A 19,885-nucleotide genomic window follows, 5' to 3' on the forward strand; every position below is an offset into this window, starting at 1 on the left:
CATACATTTCATCCTTTGTATTTCTGTGGTATCAGTCAATCTCTTATTTCTGATTTTAAGTCCTCTTTCTTGGTGAGTCTAGCTAAAGCTTTGTCAAATTTATCTTCTCATGTATGTCAGGTTGAAATTATTTTTTGTTACCATTTAATACTGAGATTTTTTAATGGGAATTAAATGATAATGAAAACTTAATTGTTTACTTAACTAGAAAGTTCAACAATATTATTAAGGATCCAAGAAATTGTTGGGTTTTCTTGAATTTGTTGCTTCATGTTTATAATATGGTTGCCATTGCATAAAGCATCACATCTACTTTCAAGACTGAACAAAAGGGCAGGTTGCAGCACCACTGAGTTCTGTGCTTTGTATTTTTTTTTTTTAAATCAGGGAAGCAAGGATTTTCCAGAAAATTTGGAGTTTCATTGGCCAGAATTAGATCACATGGTCACCTCCAGGGATTAAAAAAGACCAAAAAAGCAAAAATTTGGTGAAGAGGAGCAAGGTTGCCTGATAATCACTCCCTACACTAGTGGGGAGATTTTTAAGCAGCTGAGATTTTGGAATAAGATTTTTGGCAACTAAAAATTCTGGTTTATCCAGTGAGTTATCATTTAACTGTAGATCGGTAGATAGTCTCATGGTTAAGTAGGTAGTCCCCCTGTTTTCTAGGGCATAATAGAAATCAAAGATATTTTTTGCCTTTTTGGTTTCCTAGGGCCTACAGAAGCTTAAATTCCTTTTCTTTGCATTTTTTTTTTATTGCAATAAATAGTAGATCTGTCTCGGTAATGACTAAAAATGACTGGTGGACTTCCATGTTAGACTTTGTTGTTGCATTTTAAATTTATCTGAGTGCAACAGTGGGCTCAGTTGCATAGGAAGCTGGAACAACAGGAAGGAGGACAAAGAAGCCAATTCCACCTGGTGCAGGAAGGGGCTTGTGCGGTAGTGATTAGCCGCTGCCCCTTTACTGCCTTCGGGCCTGATGGCAAAGCCTAGGCTCCTCCTTGTAAAGAAAACCTTTCTTGATCCTTCATGGAAGACAAGAATTCAGAGATAGTTACAGTAGTTTTTCAAGTTCCTTGTTATAAAATGAATTTAAAAATCGTGCATTTGATGTGATATTCAGGGACCTCAGACTCAGTGATAAAACAAGTTATTAGAGTAATTTCAAACACCTCTGTATTTAAAAAAAAAACACCAATTGGTGAAATGAATGACAAAATAGCGATTTTTTTGAAGAAAGGAAAATTTCACATATCTCAAAAAATCTTCTGAAGATGGATAGAGGGGATAGATGTACAGTGTGAATGTACTTAATGCAACTAAATTGTATACTTAAAATGGCTAAAATGGTAAGTTAATATACATATTTTGCTGCAATAAAAAAATCTCAATGTAGTTTTGTTAAGGGACCTGCTGTTATGAATAGGTAGAATAATTTGTAAGTGAGTGTATTAGTTACTCAGTCGTGTGCAACTCCTTGCGACCCCACGGACTGTAAGCCGCCAGGCTCTTCTGTCCATGAAATTTTCCAGGCAAGAATACTGGAGTGGGTAGCCATTGCCTTCTCCAGGGGATCTTCCTGACCCAGGAATCAAACTTGCATCTCTTGCATAGTGGGCAGATTGTTTACCGTCTGAGCCACCAGGGAAGCCCTGAATAATCTGTAAAGAGAAGAGCAAATAGTTGCATATCAGTGGGTGTCTTCTCTTTACACTCAGTGTGTAACTTGATTACAAAGTGTTCTCTTGCACTTTGGACCTGTATATCCAATGCCATCCTCTCCATTGGGCCTATCTTACCAACACCTCAGGTCTCAAACCGAATTCAGTGTGTTCAGTTCACCTGTGTACATCTGTTCCTCCTCCCACCTTCTCTGTTCTGGTTAAGGCCCCTAACAAGTACCCAGTTGCTCTATCTTGAAACCTGGGTGTCATTCTTGTTGTTTTTTTTTGTAGAAATTTGCTAAGGGAATTTTTATTAAGAACATAATTCCACTTTTGTCCATTTCTATTCTATACCACTATTTTTTCTCAGTTTTATATCATTTTAATGTTTTTTAATTCACATATTTAAGGTACATTTGATGAGTTTGGACATTGGTGTATACTGGGGTTATTCCTGAATCCAACTTTTCCCTTACCCTCCACACCCAATCAAACACCACTTCCAGTTAATGCTGTCTCCTTGGTGTTGCTCTGATCTGTCCAGTTCTCTTCACCTCCACGGTTGCCACTCTAAGGTATATAAGCAATCAGGAACTCTTCTCTTCTAAGGAGCTCCTAGCATTCATTCTGCCATCACTTATTCTAAATGTCTGAAAAACATTCAATGTGTTAAGATACAAATTGTTTTGTTGTGGTAAGACCACTTAAGATCTTCCCTCTTAATAGACTTTAAGTGTAAAATAGAGTATTGTTATCTCCAGGCAAAATGTTGTACAGCAGGTTGTCTAGAACATCTTGTTTGTGTGTGTGATAGTATTGTATTTTTTAAAAGAATAATTTATTTTTAATTTAAGGATAATTGCTTTACAATATTGTCTTGGTTTCTGCCATACATCAGCACGCATCAGCCATAGGTACCCGCCCTCTCGAACCTCCCTCCCACCTCCCACTCTACTCCACCCCTCTAGATTGTCACAGAGTCATGGTTTGGGTTTGTTGAGTCATCCAGCAAATTCCCACTGGCTATCCACTTTACATACGGGAGTGTGTGTGTTTCCACGCTACTCTCTCCATTTGTCCTACCCTCTGCTTCCTCTCCTGCATCCATTCGGACGCAGTCTATTCTGAATGTCTGCATCTCCACTGCTGCCCTGCCAATAGATTCATCGGTACCTAGGAGGTCTTGTTTTACTGAAACTTCATGCCTGTTGATTAGAAATCATTTTCTTAACCAAGATAGATGATCTATTGGCTTTCTTGGATCCATCATCAAATTGCTTGGCAATTTTTACAAAGGCATTCAGCCCTAATTTTTGGCAAATGAAAATGACTGTTATCTAAGCTTCTAAAACTATTGAAGACTTCTTACTCTTCCTCAAAATATTCACACCTCTACTTTAGCATAGTAATATTAACACTTACAAAAAAAAGTAAGACAAAAGAAATTGGGGGAGGTCATATCCTCATGGCGAGTTGTGGAAGATGGCTGCTGCTGCTGCTGCTAAGTCGCTTCAGTCGTGTCCGACTCTGTGTGACCCCAGAGACGGCAGCCCACCAGGCTCCCCCGTCCCTGGGATTCTCCAGGGAAGAACACTGGAGTGGGTTGCCATTTCCTTCTCCAATGCATGAAAGTGAAAAGTGAAAGTGAAGTAGCTCAGTCGTGTCCAACTCTTAGCGACCCCATGGACTGCAGCTTACCAAGCTCCTCTGTCCATGGGATTTTCTAGGCAAGAGTACTGGAGTGGGGTGCCATTGCCTTCTATGGCCACCTTATATTAATAACTAATTTGCCCAAGTGGGCAAGGTTATTTCAGTTTTATTAATTCACTCATTAATCTTACTGAACATATATGTATACCAGGCTTTATTGGGGTAGAGACATGGGACAAATACCCCACCAATGAGGAGCACACAGCCTTGTATTGGAGACAGATTTGAAAATCAGATGATTTAGGCAGTGAAGTGCTAAGAATCAAGCAAGGTGGTCTGGAGACATTGAGAAGGGACATTCTGGTAGAGTCTGGGAAGGCTTCCCAGAGCTGGAACGTAAAGAAGATCTGGATTTGAGATCCAGAGCTGCCTGCAAATCAAGCCCTTTTTCCATTTCAGCTAAGAATGTAATCAGTGTGGCAGGCACTGGATTTTCAAAAATCTCCTTACTTTAATTTGCATTTCCCTGGTTGTCAGTCAGGTTGAGCACCTTTTTACATTTATTGACGATGTATATTTTCTACTGTGTGTTATCTGTTTTTACCATTTGTGAGAAGTCTTAATGTTGAAAATAAACTCTGTGACAGATAGGGGACTTGTCTGATGCTGATTGTAGGATGGATTTTGTAAGTCCTACACTCATCTCCTGACAAAAATTAGGATCAGGATGTTTTCCTAACCATCCCCCTCGCCGCTTCCTGCCAGTATCTGCCTTCTCTCTGATAACTAGGTTTCCTCTTCTAGCCTGGTGGCTGCTGAAGAAGGTCAGCTGGACCTGATGGAATCTGTGTGCAGACACTATCGTCTTTAACTGCACAGTTTCTGCTTCTGTCAAAATGAGGGGAGAAAGTCTACACAGATGGGCAGAGGGAGTTATGTGCAGGCTTGCAAATGTGAGTGCTGTCTGATAAAATGCAAGTTTTTGAGTGTGCAAGTCTTAGAAAATGAGGTCCAATTTTATTTCTGGTTTGTGAGAAATATCTGTAGATAAAATACTGTATGGATTTTTAGAATGCTGTCATTCATGTATTAGAAAGTGCACTGCCTTCAACCTCAGAAGTCAGTGATTCGTCCCAGTTAAGCCTGAGGACTCAGCCATCCTGTGGTCTTCTTGCCTGATGACAGCCAGAAGGACTGTGTCCAGTGCTCCCACCTCTTGATGGCCAGAGGGCAAAGCCGCTGACATGTAGGGGAAGGAATGTCCAGGACTTGGAGAGAGAGGCACTTGGGTGGGAGTCTTGGCTCTGCTCTTTATCAGCTGTGTTTTGTTAAACAATTCTCTTCAACCATCTGGACCTTGGTTTTCTTATGTGCAAAATGTGGAGAGTACGTTGTAGGTTGTAGAGGTAGTTTAAGGATCAAATAACATGATTGCTGGGGCTTCCCAGGTGGCTTAGTGGTAAAGAATCCACATGCCAGTGTAGGAGATGTGGGTTCAATCCCTGGATCAGGAAGATCCCCTGGAGAAGGGGATGGCAACCCACTCCAGTATTCTTGCCTGGAGAATCCCATGGACAGAGGAGCCATAGGGTCTCAAAGAGTTGGAAATGACTGAGTGAGTGAGCATGAGAAACATGATTGCATTACACGTTAAGTATGCAAGTGTTCTTTTTCACTCTTCTTTCCTCTCTTGAGGACACCATACACACAGCCAAGCAAAGGGCTTTGGCGGTACTTGGTGCTTGATACTTGTGTACTGCTTGATTCCATACAGCAGTTGTTCTCAGAGTACAGTCCCCTGGCCAGCAACATCCTGCACTTGTTAGACGTGCAAAACCCGGACCTACTCCATCAGAGACTGTTGTGGGCTCAGCAGTGTTTGACTAATGCTCGTTAAAATTTGAGAACCACTGAAAGTCTCCTGCCTGCCGTGGTCATTATAGTATGAGATTTGGGAAAAGGGAAAAAATAGTGTGTGTGTTTTAATAATATAAAAGCTATTTAAAGTCCCAGAAGGTGACTTTCATCCAGTGTCAGACTGTCTTTAAAATAGTGAATAAAATGTTATAAGCAGGAGCGCTGTTTCCTGTTACCCTTTGGAGGAAAGCACCCAGGTTTAGCTTAATGCAGGATTTGAGATAAGCTCTCTGGACTTGGATGATCACTTAACTGGAACAGATAACTTCTTGCCCTCTTTTCTGTTCTTTTTCTTATAAATATTAATGACAGAACTTGTAAACTAATGGTTGCTACACTAACTACTCAGCTCTGGGAGATGCAACCTGGTATTTTGCCATGCTATTATTTCTGATTAAATATATTTTAATTTAAAGGCACAGCCATTTGCCTGTGTTCATAACCACAATGATTAAACATAATAGGCACATTAACATACTTCTGGGCATCAGTGAAAATCTTGACACTCTACATGCAGCAGGAAGCTTGGTCCTACAACCAACAGTGTAATCATCGTGGCCAGCCCTTTTCCAGCTTGTTTCTCATACATCTTAATTGTACCTTTTCATTATAAAATAGCAGACATTAATGAATAATTGTACCTACTGTATATAATGAGTGTTTTGTGTTATTAAATATTCCTAAGCTTCTTATGAGAAATGAGTCAGTACTCATCACTGTACCATCTGATGGTCATTAGGAGCTTTGATTTTTGAGTACCCTTTGCTTTTGGGAAGGAACTCATTTAATTGTGTAAAGTACAACTGATTCTATATGCCAAATATATTCCTTAGGTCAGGACCTGATACTTAAGGATCAAAGAATTTCAACACAGTTAAACATCAATGATCATTAAGAATAAAACAATCTAAGGGATAGAAACAAACTTCATTTTACACTTGACGAAGTAGATAGTTTCCTTTTTAGAGAACTGCAAAATGGGACAGAAGGCAGGACTCTTTTGTCAGATAAAGAACCAGGAACAGAAAAATAGAAAATAGCTAATTGGCTGGGGCCACAGAGTCACCCTTGTTTGGGGCGAGAAGACCCAGGTTGGCTTGATGGTTGGTGGACTGAGTGTGTATATTTATTTTTAATTTATTATCTTTTGCTGTGCTGGGTCTTTGCTGCTGTGCAGGCTTTTCTCTAGTTGCAGGGAGTGGAGGCTACTCTCTAGTTGCGATGCGCAGGCTTCTCATTGCGGAGTGGGCTTCAGTCGTTGTGGCACAAGGGTAGTGTGGCTCCTGGGCTCTAGAGCACAGGCTCAATGGTTGTGGCACATGGGCTTCGTTGCTCTGTGGCATGTGGAATCTTCCCAAACTAGGGATCAAAGCTGTGTCCCCTGCATTGGCAGGCAGATTCTTATCCACTGAGCCAACCAAGGAAGTCCTGGGATGAGTATATATTGCATTTCTTGTCAAATGGAGCATTTGCAGGGACCAGAAGGTATCTGGTTTTGGTTTCCTGACTTGGTATTCCTGGCAGGAGGGGCTCCATCTTGGGCCAAGAAGTTTATCAATGGAGTAAGTGCAAATTGCTAACAAAGGTGAGACTATTAATATTACCTACCATACACTGAATCTAGTAGGTGCTAGGGAGCTGACCGAAATCACCTACTTTGATTTGTAGAAAAACACTATGAGGCAGATTTTATTGTTCCCATTTTACAGACACCAAAACTATCCTTGAGGGTCCCAAATGGACATATGATGTTTGGTGCTGGCATAGCCAAAGAATGTAAGGATGAGTCAAAAGGAAGAGTGTGGCTGGTTTCATAAAACCACATCTGAGAAAGTCGTGGGCCTGATGTAAAGCCTTCATAAGTTTCTTCTGACTTCACATCCTCAGTTAGGCTGAGCTGTTTGTTACACCGCACTGGTGCACTGTGTGTGTCTAAGCTTGGCCCTGGTGTGGGGAGACGGATAGGAAACTCTGCTGCCATGAGGTGAAAAGGAGAGCTGGGGTTTCCCAGTACACTGGGCAGTGTACTGAACGCACAGGCAGCAGGAAAACTCCTGAGAGCTTGGAGTAGAAGAGCAAATATTAATAGTTTTGAGTGCTTCCTTTATAATTTACTGAGGTAGTCTTTGGAAGTCAACACAAATATGTATAGATTAATAGTTTGAGTGAAGCAATGAAGACTTTAAAATACCATCTTCTAGGATCTTTTCTGGTTAGTGCTACCCCTTTTGTGAAGGAAAAAAATAGACATGATTATTTGGGGAAAAAATGGTAAGATCTTAGAAATATTCAAAGCCATGGTGGCTCAGATGGTAAAGAATCTGCCTGCAATGCAGGAGACCTGGGTTCGATCCCTGGGTCAGGAAGATTCCCTGGAGAAGGGAATGGCTACCTACTCCAGTAGTATTCTTGCCTGGAGAACCCCATGAACAGAAGAGCTTGGTGGAATGTGGTCCATGGGGTCACAGAGTTGGACATGACTGAATGACTAACACTTTCACTTTCAATGGAAGAAAGTCAAACTGTACAAGTAAGGAAATATTAGGCTTCTATTTGCAATTTCTGGGTTAATCCTAGAGATCAGGTTCAAACAAACGCCCACGCAAACTTCATTTACAATGTACCTCTTACTCCAAAATACCAAGCAACTTTGTATTTAAGAGCTAAACGTTTATTATTCAGTATTTTTTAAGATTCAGAAATAAATATGTAAATACCTCACTAAAAGTTATGAAACTTTTACATACATTTAACATTTAGGATTTTGAGTACATTTTCCAGAACTTTTTAAAACGTTGGGAGTATAGTTGCTTTACAATGTTGTATTAGTTTCTGCTGTACAGTGAAGGGAATCAGCTATATAGATACATGAATCCCCTCCCTCTTAAGATCTCTCTCCTAACCCCCATCCTCAGCCCTCTGGATCATCACACAGCACTAAACTGAGCTCCCTGCGCTAGCTATGTTTTACACAGGGTAGTCAATCCCAGTCTCCCAATTTGTCCCATCCTCCCCTTGCCCCATCTGTGTCCACAAGTCCATTCTCTGTATCTGCGTCTCTATTCCTGCCCTGGAAAAAGGTGCACCATTTTCTAGATTCCACATATATGCATTACTGTCTCTTTCTGACTTTTGTATGACAGACTCTAGGTCTATCCACATCTCTATAAATGACATTATTTCATTCCTTTTTATGGTTGAGTAATATTTCATCGCACACACATGCACACACACTCACACACTCTCTCACACACACACACCCCACATCTTCTTTATCAATTCACCTGTTGTTGAACATTTATGTTGTTCCCACATCCTGGCTGCTTTAAGTAGTGCTACAAATGAACATTGAGGTCTATGTGTCCTTTTAAATTATGGTTTTCTCAGGGTATATATGGGATTTCTGGGTTATGTCGTAGTTCTATTTTTAGTTTTTTTAAGGAACTCCCATACTGTTTTCCCGGAGAAGGCAATGGCACCCCACTCCAGTACTCCTGCCTGAAAAATCCCATGGATGGAGGAGCCTGGAAGGCTGCAGTCCATGGGGTCGCTGAGAGTCGGACACGACTGAGCGACTTCACATTCACTTTTCACTTTCATGCATTGGAGAAGGAAATGGCAACCCACTCCAGTGTTCTTGCCTGGAGAATCCCAGGGACAGGGGAGCCTGGTGGGCTGCTGTCTATGGGGTCACACAGAGTCAGACACGACTCAAGTGACTTAGCATAGCACAGCATACTGTTCCACAGTGACTATATCAATTTACATTCCCACCAACAGTGCATAAGGGTTCCCTTTTCTCCACACCCTCTCCAGCACTTGTTTGTACATTTTTTGATGATCGTCATTCTGACTGGTAAGAGGTGACACCTCGTAGTTTTGATTTGCAATTTTCTAATAATTAGGGATGTTGAGCATCTTTTCATGTGCCTCTTGGCCATTTGTATGTCTTCTCTCGAGAGATATCTATTTAGGTCTTCTACCTGTTATTTCTTGAGTGGGTTGTTTTTTTGATATTGACCTGCATGAGCTGTTTATATATTTTGGAGATTAATCCTTTGTCCATTGCTTTGTTTGCAAATATTTTCTCCTATTCTGAAGGTTGTCTTTTCATCTTGTTTATGGTTTTCTTTGCTGTGGAAAAATCTTTTAATTAGATCCCACTTATGTTTTTATTCTCATCACCCTAGGAGGTGAGTTGAAAAAGATCTTGCTGTGGTTTATGTCAGTGTTTTTCCTATGTTTTCCTCTAAGAGTTTTATAGTGTCCAGTCTTACATTTAGGTCTTTAATCCATTTTGAGTGTATTTTGCATATACTGTGAGGTAGTGTTCTAATTTCATCCTTTTACATGTAGCTCTCCAGTTTCCCCAGCATCACTTATTGAAGAGGCTGTCTTTTCTCCGTTGTATATTCTTGCCTCCTTTGTCATGGGTGCGTGGGCTTATCTCTGGGCTTTCCATCCTGTACCATTGATCTATATTTGTTTTTGTGCCAGTTACACTTCTTGATTACTGTAGCTTTGTAGTATCGTTTGAAGTTGGGGTGCCCAATTTCCTCCAGTTCAGTTTTTCTTTCTCAAGATCCTTTTGGCTATTTGGGGTTTTTTGTGTTTCCATACAAATGGTAAAATTTTTTGTTCTAATTCTTATGAAGGATGCCATTGGTAATTTGATAGGAATTGCATTCAATCTGTAGACTGCTTTGGGTAGTGGAGTCTTTTCACAATATTGATTCTCCCAATTCAAGAATATGGTATAAATAAATAAATAATAATTAGTATTTTTAAGGCTCAAAATAAATATATGTAACTTTTAAATACATTTAACATTTAGGATTTTAAGTGCATTATTCAGAACTTGTGATAGGCTTCTGTAATTACATAAACTGAGTAGAACTCAGGAACTTATGGAAATGGGCTCATGGAACCCACACTGTTACCTTGAATTTCATCATATTGTCTGCCTTTTCATGGCTGGAAAGTACGACAGTGTGGAATAATGCTAGTCAATATACTGAAATGAAAAAGCATAGTCATACCTGGGACTCTGTTACAAATATTTACAACTTTTTGGCTACATAACCTTAGGCAAGTCTACCTGCAGGAAATCTTTCATAGGGACCTTAAAAGACTAATGAGATAAGGAAATTCTTTGTAAAGCAAATGTCACATTCTCTACCAAAAATCACATTCAGTGTAGAGAAGGAGGTCTGTAAGTATGGTCTTTGATTTTCAGAGACAGGGAGACTCACAGATCACCACTGAAGAACAACCTCTGACCTACGGCATGATTAACCTTTTAAAGAGGCCTTTAGTGGGATCTTACTGTATTTTAAAAATTTGAGACACACGAATTAAATTCTTTCCCAGTTCCTCCCATTAGTAAAAGCTAACGTGGCCACAGCAGTTTCTCTGCACTAGATTCTATCCTAAGCACTTAATGTAAATAAGTTCATTTCCTCCTCAGATCCACCCTGTGAGGTCAGTGCTATGGTTCTGCCCATTTTACAGGGAGCACGGATTAGTGAAGAATCCACAATCAATCACAATCACAGCCAAAATTTCATTCATACTACTGTTAATCAGTATTCACTGCATTCTATACATTTTGATATTTTCTCTTACTCCCATATATCAGACCCCTATTGAGAGAATGTTAGTCCCTACTCCCATATATCAGACTCCTATGAGAGACTCCTAAGTACTTCTCCAGTATTTGGGGAAAGAAGGAAATGCTGGACACAGATAATTCGTAAACCTGGGATAATCGAACATAGCCTGATGAATTGTTACACTCTCCTGGCGGATATGCACGTCCACAGTGCTTGTGATATTGAAGACATGAGTCTACACGTTTTTCCAAAGTCTGGGGTGGCTGGGTAGGGGCTGTGCGTGTGAGCAAAAGCCCAGTGAGCTGCTCACGACTCTTGAAATAGTTATTGCATGAAAAGGGCAAATCGAATATTTTCCACATTTCCCAACCACACAGTCTTCACCCTAGCTTTTGGCTTCAGCCACTGAAATCTGTGGTTTGGACATGAATCTGGAGTCGGTAATTGTTCTAGCACCCTGTGCTTCTCCTGACTGCTTCACAGTAGTTTGTTCTCTGTTCTGTTCCTGGAGGATTTGCTAGGAGAGGAATCATCTGAGTTGATAAATCTGTTAATACCTAGAGCCAATAACTCTGCGTGTTATGTTTGTGGGGATCTTTGATACCTTAGCTCGCAACAGGAGTGACCAATTTGGGATTTAAAGGTGCTGTGGCAGCTTCCTGGGAAGCTGTTCTAGAGAAGCCCTTTTTATTATTCCTCATAGGCTGCAAGTTCTATTTGCAGCAGGTTTGTTGAAGTATAAATTTATTCATGCTGCTTGTACCTAAGCAGCAGGGGCTAGAGTAACATATCGATTTCTCTGGCCCACAACAGACAAAAAACTAACTGCAAAGTGCCCGTGCAGGAGATTTACTTCAACTTGATGTTTTCCTTGAAAACAGGAATGGACTTAAAACCTAGGATAAGGCACTAATACAGTTAATGACTCTGGCTGGTGGCTCAGCTGATAGAATCCGCCTGCCAGTGCAGGAGATGCAAGAGACATGGGTTCGATCCCTGAGTTGGGAAGATCCCCTGGAGAAGGAAATGGCAACCCATTCCAGTATTCCTGCCTGGGAAATCCCATGGACAGAGGAGCCTGGCGGGCTACAGTCCATAGGGTTGCAAAGAGTTGGACACGACTGAGCACATACACAATGGAGGCAACGAGCAGAGCCAAGAATCTTATTTTGCAAAATTACTTGAAAGGCCCAAGGTGAAAGAAACATAGAAAAAAAAATGGTGCAGCATTGTGACTTTCTGCCAGGTGGATTCTTTGAGCACTTTGCTGCGCCCACCCCCCCATTTCTATTATTAATTTTTCAGCAGATCTTTCTTTCAACACCATCACCATCAAAAAATTCCACATAACTCAAGACAGTAATTTACTCTTAAAGGAAACACACCTGCAACTTTATTAATAACCAACTTTTTTTTTTTATTAGAGCAGATACAGTTGTGAAAACTGTACATTATACATTTTGGTTTCAAGGATTATAAATAACGGAACTCGCAGGTAGGGAGTTCTTTTTCACAGCAAGAAACTTTAAATAAACAAAGTCATGTTTTATTAAGTACATTGGCAGACTTCATGTGCTGTCCAAAATGTAGAGTACAGTATAACAACCCATTAGAAAGAGCCTTTCATGTAAAATACAGCTGTGCACATTTTAGAAAAATACCAACAATTTGAGCTTTGTTTTAAAAAAGCTTATAAATCATACATATATTTATAAATGGAACCAACATGCTCACTTTATAAACATATCCTTTATTATCTGTTACCCATTACTTCCAAAGCATTACACATTTGAAATAAACACTTAAGATTAAATATTTTATTTCGTTTTTTTAAAAAAAAATCAGTTTTCCCAGCATCAAGAGCTATGGGGTTAGGAAGGAGCAGTGAGAGTATGGAGACCGACACAGGAACTGAAACGTTTCTTGGGTAAAAACGTACTTCCTAGATTTAAAAGTCAAAGGAAAATGTAAAAAATAAATATACAAGTTGTAATTTTCATTTGCTCTCTTTCTGCTTTCTTCTTTATTTCCATATTGGTCACACCCAGGAGTTTCAACATACTGAACTTCTGCAAAAAACACCACTGGGTCACTAGCCTGCAGGTGACATTCACTCCCATCTGTGCTAACATATGACTTCTCTCTTCTGTATTGAAACGGTAGCAAATAAGGTAAGAAGAATCTGATTAAACCATGCAGATCGTGAAAATACTTAGGAATAGCTCCCTCTCCTCAATGTTTTACCAAGATTGAATGGATAACTTTCCTCCCCTGATTTTCTTTTTAAATAATTATATAAAGCCCACATAGTTTCTCTAAATAAGCATGCTTCTGAGTAATAAAGAATAAATTATAAAACAGCAAAAAAAATCAGTTTATGTCAGACTAACAAAGGACTGCAAAAGACAGATACTTGAAAATTGTCTACGCCTTTAAAGTGTGAAATAAAATTACAAAATGACTTTGAAAAACACGAAAGGCATAAAATTGAGAAGCACTGATTGAACAAAGCTTTATGCTCTACCTGAATGTATTCAACGAAAATTTGTAAGTTGGGGGAAAAAAAAAAAGAGAAGAGCAGTTATTAATAGCATCTTGCTTAACTTTCATGGGAATTAACATAGCCACTGACAAGATTTTATTTGGTTGGTAAAGTACGTCAGCAATGAAACTGAATCCTTTAAACACTGATTACTGCAACCCATGCAACATTTTGACTATACTTCTTAGAATTCTGTTGTCTTTCAGCTTTTAAAATTTAGCACCTCTGAAGTGCATAAATAAATTCATCTCAGTAGCTTTAAAAATGTTTAAGTGATTTCTTAGGTATAATGCCTTCAAATCGCTAAATTTTAAACAGCCTTTTACAGGTTTAGGAAGACTAAAAATGACATGAATGATGTATTGCTATCAAAATAAACACATTTTCTCTAGAATTCTGTTGTTTTCTTTTCCTCGAGATGTGACACGTGTGCTTCCTCCGGCCAGGACCGCACGCTGTAGGTGACTACACATCAGATTTAAGTAAACAGCAGAAATGAACAGAACCGTGCACAAGCTGACAAAACCTTCTCTCCCGGGACGTTCCAGGAGATGAGAAAGCAGCAGGTCGTGGCATAAGACTGGTGAGTGATGCTGCTGCCTACTTCCTCTACTGAGACAGGAGTGAATGTTGGAACCATGGCCGCAGCAACACAGTCCTCCGACCGCATTCCTAGGGCGGTCGTTTGTTTCCCCAGCTCCCTACTAGCAACGTCAGATGGTAAAATAGTAAGGCAGCTGTTGACTTCCATCAAAAAAAAAAAAAAAAAAAGCAGCTCCATACATCTCCAGTTTAGTCACACTCTGCTAGGACAGATGGAGTAGCCAATGCCAAGAACTTCGCCGGATGGGGCTGCTTCAGCAGATGTTAAGAAAGAATGATTATTAAGTTTTGCTCTCCAACATGGTTGCCTGCTTCAGCTCCCAGAGGACCCCATAGCCACAACGCCTTCCCAGGGGGACTGGACAGGTCCTCCGGTTGAATTTTCCATCTTTCTCTCTCTCGTGAGCCCATCCTAATTCCAAGCCTCCTTCCCTGTGTCTGAGTCTGCCTGGAGTGTGCCATTTAAAGGGCTGATGACACCACTGCAGAGGACCGTGGGCTCACACCACTAGTTGTCATGACTTCACCGAAGGGTCAAAACAGTGATATCATTAAGTAACTATGTTGAATCATATTCAGGCGCAGCCAAAATTAAATTGAAGGACAATGCACGGTTGTTTAAAAAAATGTAAATCTGAATAGGGGAAAAGAATGTGACAGATTGTGATTTTATATAGAAATTAAGGCTATTCTTACCTTTCCTAATTCCAATCAAGTTAGAAAGTGAACAAAAAGAATGGCCAACCCGATATTCAACAGCATGACGAGGATGATCATGATTGAATTAGGGCCCTGGAAATCAAACAGAACAAAACAGAAAATTCTAAGTGTCACCTTCCCAAGTTAATAGCAATAGTTAAATTAGCTCACAAAACCAATTACCAAAAATACTTGAAAAGACACAACACAGTTACAGGTCCATATGGTCAAAGCTACGGTTTTCCTAGTAGTCATGTACAGGTGTGAGTTGGACCATAAAGAAGGCTGAGTGCCTAAGAATTGATGCTTTCAAACTGTGGTGCTGGAGAAGACTCTTGAGAGTCCCTTGGACAGCAAGGAGATCAAACCAGTCAATCCTAAAGGAAATCAGCCCTGAATATTCATTGGAAGGACTGATGTTGAAGTTTCAATACTTTGGCCACCTGATGTGAAGAGCTGACTCATTAGAAAAGGCCCTCATGTTGGCAAAGATTGAGGGCAGGAGGAAAAGAGGCTGGGAGAGGATGAGATGGTTAGATAGCAGCACTAAATCAATGGACATGAGTCTGAGCAAACTCCAATAGACAGTGAAGGACAAGGAAGCCTGGCATGCTGTCAGCCAAAGGGGTTGCAAAGAATTGGACATAGCTTAGTGTGTGAACAACAACAACACAGTTGCAGTAAATAAAGCATGAATAATGACAACAGTTCTAAAAGGTATAAACTAAAAATAGCTATGCTGTATTTAGATGGAGTCATCTCTGAACTTTCATACAAAAATGAATCTAATACTGATTAAACAGTATTTTAAAATACCTTAAAACACTAGGCAACAGTCTGGGTGAGACACAGCTCACCATAATGGGTTTAAAACTGATGGGAATTAGAGATGTATTTTTGTTAGGTAGGGTGTAATTTGGACTAGGTAGAAATCATTTCCTCATCAAGGCAGCTGGGAACAGGAGAGTGAAATCTGAAGGATGGTGAGGCTGCTCCGGGGAAGTTCAGGAAAAACTCAGGAGGAAGTTCTTTGACTCTTCTTTTTCCTGGTCTTCTTTTTGGATACCATCCTTTCCTTAAGGTAAAAACTACAAGTGGGAAATTGAACCCTTTCGTAAATTACTGTGCAAGATCTAATTTTTAATTTCTCTGCTTACAGCCACAGCATTTCAGAAACCAAGTTATATTTTAACAAATCACAGAATCGTATTTTGTAAGTACCACTATAATAAATACCACACAGTCTAAAGTGCCCCAAATTTACTTTCTTTTTTTTAAATACAAAACAAAACCGTTGTATGACCCATCTGTTTAGATCTGGTTGTGTTTTGCTATCTTTACTATAAAGAGGCATTCTTGGTGTTAACTATTAAAATAGTGTCTAATTCTTAAATAGCATTAAAAGTGCTCTAAAACTTGCCTTATAAGGGAGGTGGGGTAGGTAGTTTTATTCTCATTTTACGGACGAGCAAACAGTTGTACTATAGTTGATTATCCTACGGTGAGACTGTGTCAGTCTTCAGATGCTGTAATGATGTGATTTGTTGGGGGTGGTGAGTGAGTAAGGGAGGCTGGAACTGCCATTGGTTAGTGCTCATCTCACGGGGTCCAGGGCTTTAGTCCCGTGTCCTTCGTGGAGGCCTCCTTTCTGGATAAGGCCACATCCTCCCTGGTAGAGGTCAGAGTGCCTCCTCTTTCTGTGTCCTAACACTTCACACTACTGTCCTTTCTTGTTAACTGCCATCTTTTCCCCTAGACTGAGTCCCACAGGGGTCCTCCTTGTTCACCATTGTGTACCCACACATAAGGGCTGTCCAGTTCATCCAGACAACCAGTCTTTAATGAGAACCCACCTTCCACTTTTCCAAGTACTATACATGTGGTGGCTGAACAGATATATTCACTGTATTAAATGAAGAACAGGGTGATTCATAAAATCAGGGTGACAGAGAGGAGGAATAAAAATGGGTGTTATGGAGGGATTCTTAGAAGAAAAAGCCTAGTTCCTAAACTCCAAGTAAAGGGGAGGAAAATAATTCTTCACAGTGTAATCCAAAAAGGTAAGTATCTTGCCCAAGGTTACTCAGCCAGTTTGAATAAATTAGAACTGAGATTAAACAACTTTGGTTTGTTCACTTCAGAACTACATGTTCTTCATCTCTATTAAAGTCACAGGCCTTAGTTTAAAAATAATTTACCATCAACTTCTTTAAAATGGCATTTTCATCGGTATCCTATAGTATCAGAAAAACATCAGATAATGACCAATGCGTCTTTTAGAATAGTTGTGTTCTAAATTAATAGGAGAGTACTAACCTATGTAACTCCTCAATTATGGCTAACTTAGAACACATAAATAATGTAGGGAAACTCTTAGAACTCAGAAAATAATTGATGATCTTTCAACGTTATTAGTCAGGCCGGAGATTACGGAAATGCTATTAATATACATACTGAACAGACTTTGCTCACTGAATGTGTTTAGATTTTCTTAGGAATGTGTTGAGAATTCTGGGATTCTTTCAACTCTTTTGGATTAGTGGATTTCATTTCATAATTCCTCAAGACAGTGAGTGATAATGAAAGAAGACAAGGGAAAGTAACGTCAAACCAATATGATGCAAAGTCCAGTGACTTACAGGGGACCCTGAGAAAGCAGAATGATAGAGAAAGTACCTTCAGTAAAGGTGTTCCTGGACCTTTCACTCCCACTCTATGAGTCCTTAAAAGGTTCCATGAATTTATCTAACTTTTTGAATTGGTTAGTATTTTGGGTTTGTGTATACAGACATAATTTTTACTGAGTAAGTATTTCTCCCATATATATTCTAATATACACATACATTTATCCTACCAGTATAGATCTACTTATAAAGCTATTTTTAAAGATGACTCAGAGATAAGAGTAAACTGGCAATAGAAGGCTCAAACAGCCAGGTAAAAAAAATAAATTCTGGGACGCTATGTTTAACAGGTGGATATCAACACATGACCTCTGTGCTCATCAGACACCTGGGCTGGGTACAGAGTGGAAAGCTTTAAGGTGAAGTCTCATAAACATGACTGCAGTGGCCAGTTGTAGCTTAAAATAGCAAAAAGAAAAAGTCAGTCTTGCTTTTGAAGACTGACTGAGACAGGTGTAATACAAGAAGCTGTTGGGGCAGGGCAGAGTATAAGTCTTGATTAGAAGAAACTTTCAGGCAGTTAGAAACTAAAGTGCAGGAAGTCAAACTATGGAAAGAAATTCTAACTCAAGAATTTTTTTCTTCCAGAGACTATCACTCATTTAAAATTATGAAGAATTTTCTGAAGAGTTAGCACAATTTGCTAAACTTCAAGCTTTTCCAAAAACATGAAAAGAGCAAAAGTTAATTATATGTGTTTACTCGTGTGTGTGTGTGTGTGTATGATTCAGACCTGATTTGACATGGCTGCCTTAGGTTTTATAACAATTCAGAAGAAAGGTTGGGTAAATCTTAAACTTGGAAGCTGATCAGTGTAACTGCTAAGAGAAAAGTGTGGGTTCTCAGGAGTTGAGTCTCCTAACTAGAAGACCCCTCACTAGTCTCTTTGATCATAAGGTTCTCAAGATACCTCCTTATTGCCTTCTACCCAAGTTGCCATATTGCAAAAATCCTACAAAAATCTTGGCATCACATAGAATGTACTTTCCTGGGACATGAGTCCACATGCAACCACTGCCCACAGGAGTCACAGACTGGAGGAAGGTTGTTAAGTAACCCTTGTTGTGGCTGCCCTTCTCCCAAGTGTTAGCCTGTGTCCCTGAAGATTCTATTTCTAGGAATCAATACCCAGGGTGATCCTGAGGATGGATCAAAATCTACTGGAAAATATTTATTAACTGTTTATGCTCCAACTAGTATTGAGGTGAACTTAATAATAGTCAGTGCTTTCTGAATACCTACCCTATGCGAGGAACTAAGACCTTTACAAGTATCAACTCACAACCACTGATATTAATCTTCACAATGTTTGATATAGGTACAGATGAAGAAACTAAGTCACAGAGCAGGTTAAGAAACTTGCCTAAAAGTCAAAGAGCTGGTAAGTAACACAGCTGGGATTTGAACCTATGGTCTGGCATAAGAGGCCACACCCTTAGCTAGTAGCCTACACTCTCAGTAAGTTGGCTGACTACAATTCTGCAAATTGTTTGGTGATTCTGACTCAAAGTGGACCTCTCACACTGTTTCACAAAGAGGAACTCAGTCTGGTTTCCCCTCTAATGTCTGCTTTAGTGTGAATGTTTCTATGAGTTTCCAAGTTGTTATTTGTAAACTTCTAACTTAAAACACTGTCTTAATTTCAAAATTGTTATGTAGAGCTCTTTTGTTTTAAAGGTCATTCACTGACTACCTTTAGGATGATTCTGTCACTATCCTAACTCCTTGTGAAGAAAATAGTTATCAGGGGTGTGAAAGGCCGCTTTCTGTTACCAAGGAAGGGAAGGTTAATTGTTAAATCTCTTGTTAAATTGTTAAAACTCTTCAGAAAGCGAAAGTGAAAGTGAAGTCGTGTCCGACTCTTTGAGACCCGTGGACTGTAGCCCACCAAGCTCCTCCGTCCATGGGATGCTCCAAGCAAGAATACTGGAGTGGGCTGCCATTTCCTTCTCCATACACAAGCAGGCGCCAATTCAGCCCTGACTTCCAGCTCCTAACAGAGGTACAGAGCTGCTGGCCGCCTCCTATCCTGGGGTGTCCAAGGGAACCCTAGAGACCAGCCTGCAGAGCTGCAAGATGCTTGGCTGACTCCTAGACTCCGAATGTTCTGCATATCCATGAAACAGATGCTGTTTCTAAACAAGAAGGCGCCAATTCACCAAACATACCAATCAGTTTATTACAGGTAAGAACTAGGTAACTCACCTAAGGGACACTGGGGCATGTACTTTCCCTTAGGGAGTTCTGAAAATCAACTGAACCCCACTAACGGGTACCCAAAAGGTATAAATGATATAGTCTTGTATTGTCTGAATTTTCCTCTTGTAAATCAAGCAAACTAATACCAATTTATATGGGAAGCTTGACTAACCCTATGGATAAATGCTGAAAGCCAAAAGAGAAGTTATCACATATTTAGTATCAGGATACTGATATATCAATGTTAAAAAAATGCTTACTAAACAGTGAGTCTCAAAGTTACTGTTTTGAAAACCACGTATCTATATA

The 19,885-nt window shown here is 39.8% G+C and overlaps 1 protein-coding gene across 4 annotated transcripts in view; it reads right to left on the reverse strand.

Moving 5' to 3' along the window:
* Nucleotides 1-12,686: 12,686 nt before the first annotated feature.
* The window catches only part of JPH1 (junctophilin 1), a 91,350-nt gene continuing 84,151 nt past the window's right edge, over nucleotides 12,687-19,885 (reverse strand). Inside the window, exons 5-6 of one of the 4 annotated variants that reach the window (XM_061439025.1) lie at nucleotides 14,691-14,786; nucleotides 12,687-14,243 (exon numbers count right to left, since the gene is read on the reverse strand). In XM_061439025.1, coding sequence (XP_061295009.1) covers nucleotides 14,706-14,786 — 81 coding nt within the window. In that variant the 3' untranslated portion in view covers nucleotides 12,687-14,243; nucleotides 14,691-14,705. Of the gene's footprint in view, nucleotides 14,787-19,885 lie in introns of all 4 variants that reach the window. The other 3 variants (XM_061439027.1, XM_061439026.1, XM_061439024.1) reach the window with 3 other exon arrangements.

Source organism: Bos javanicus, chromosome 14, assembly GCF_032452875.1.
Source record: "Bos javanicus breed banteng chromosome 14, ARS-OSU_banteng_1.0, whole genome shotgun sequence".
NCBI classification, from domain to species: Eukaryota; Metazoa; Chordata; class Mammalia; order Artiodactyla; family Bovidae; genus Bos; species Bos javanicus.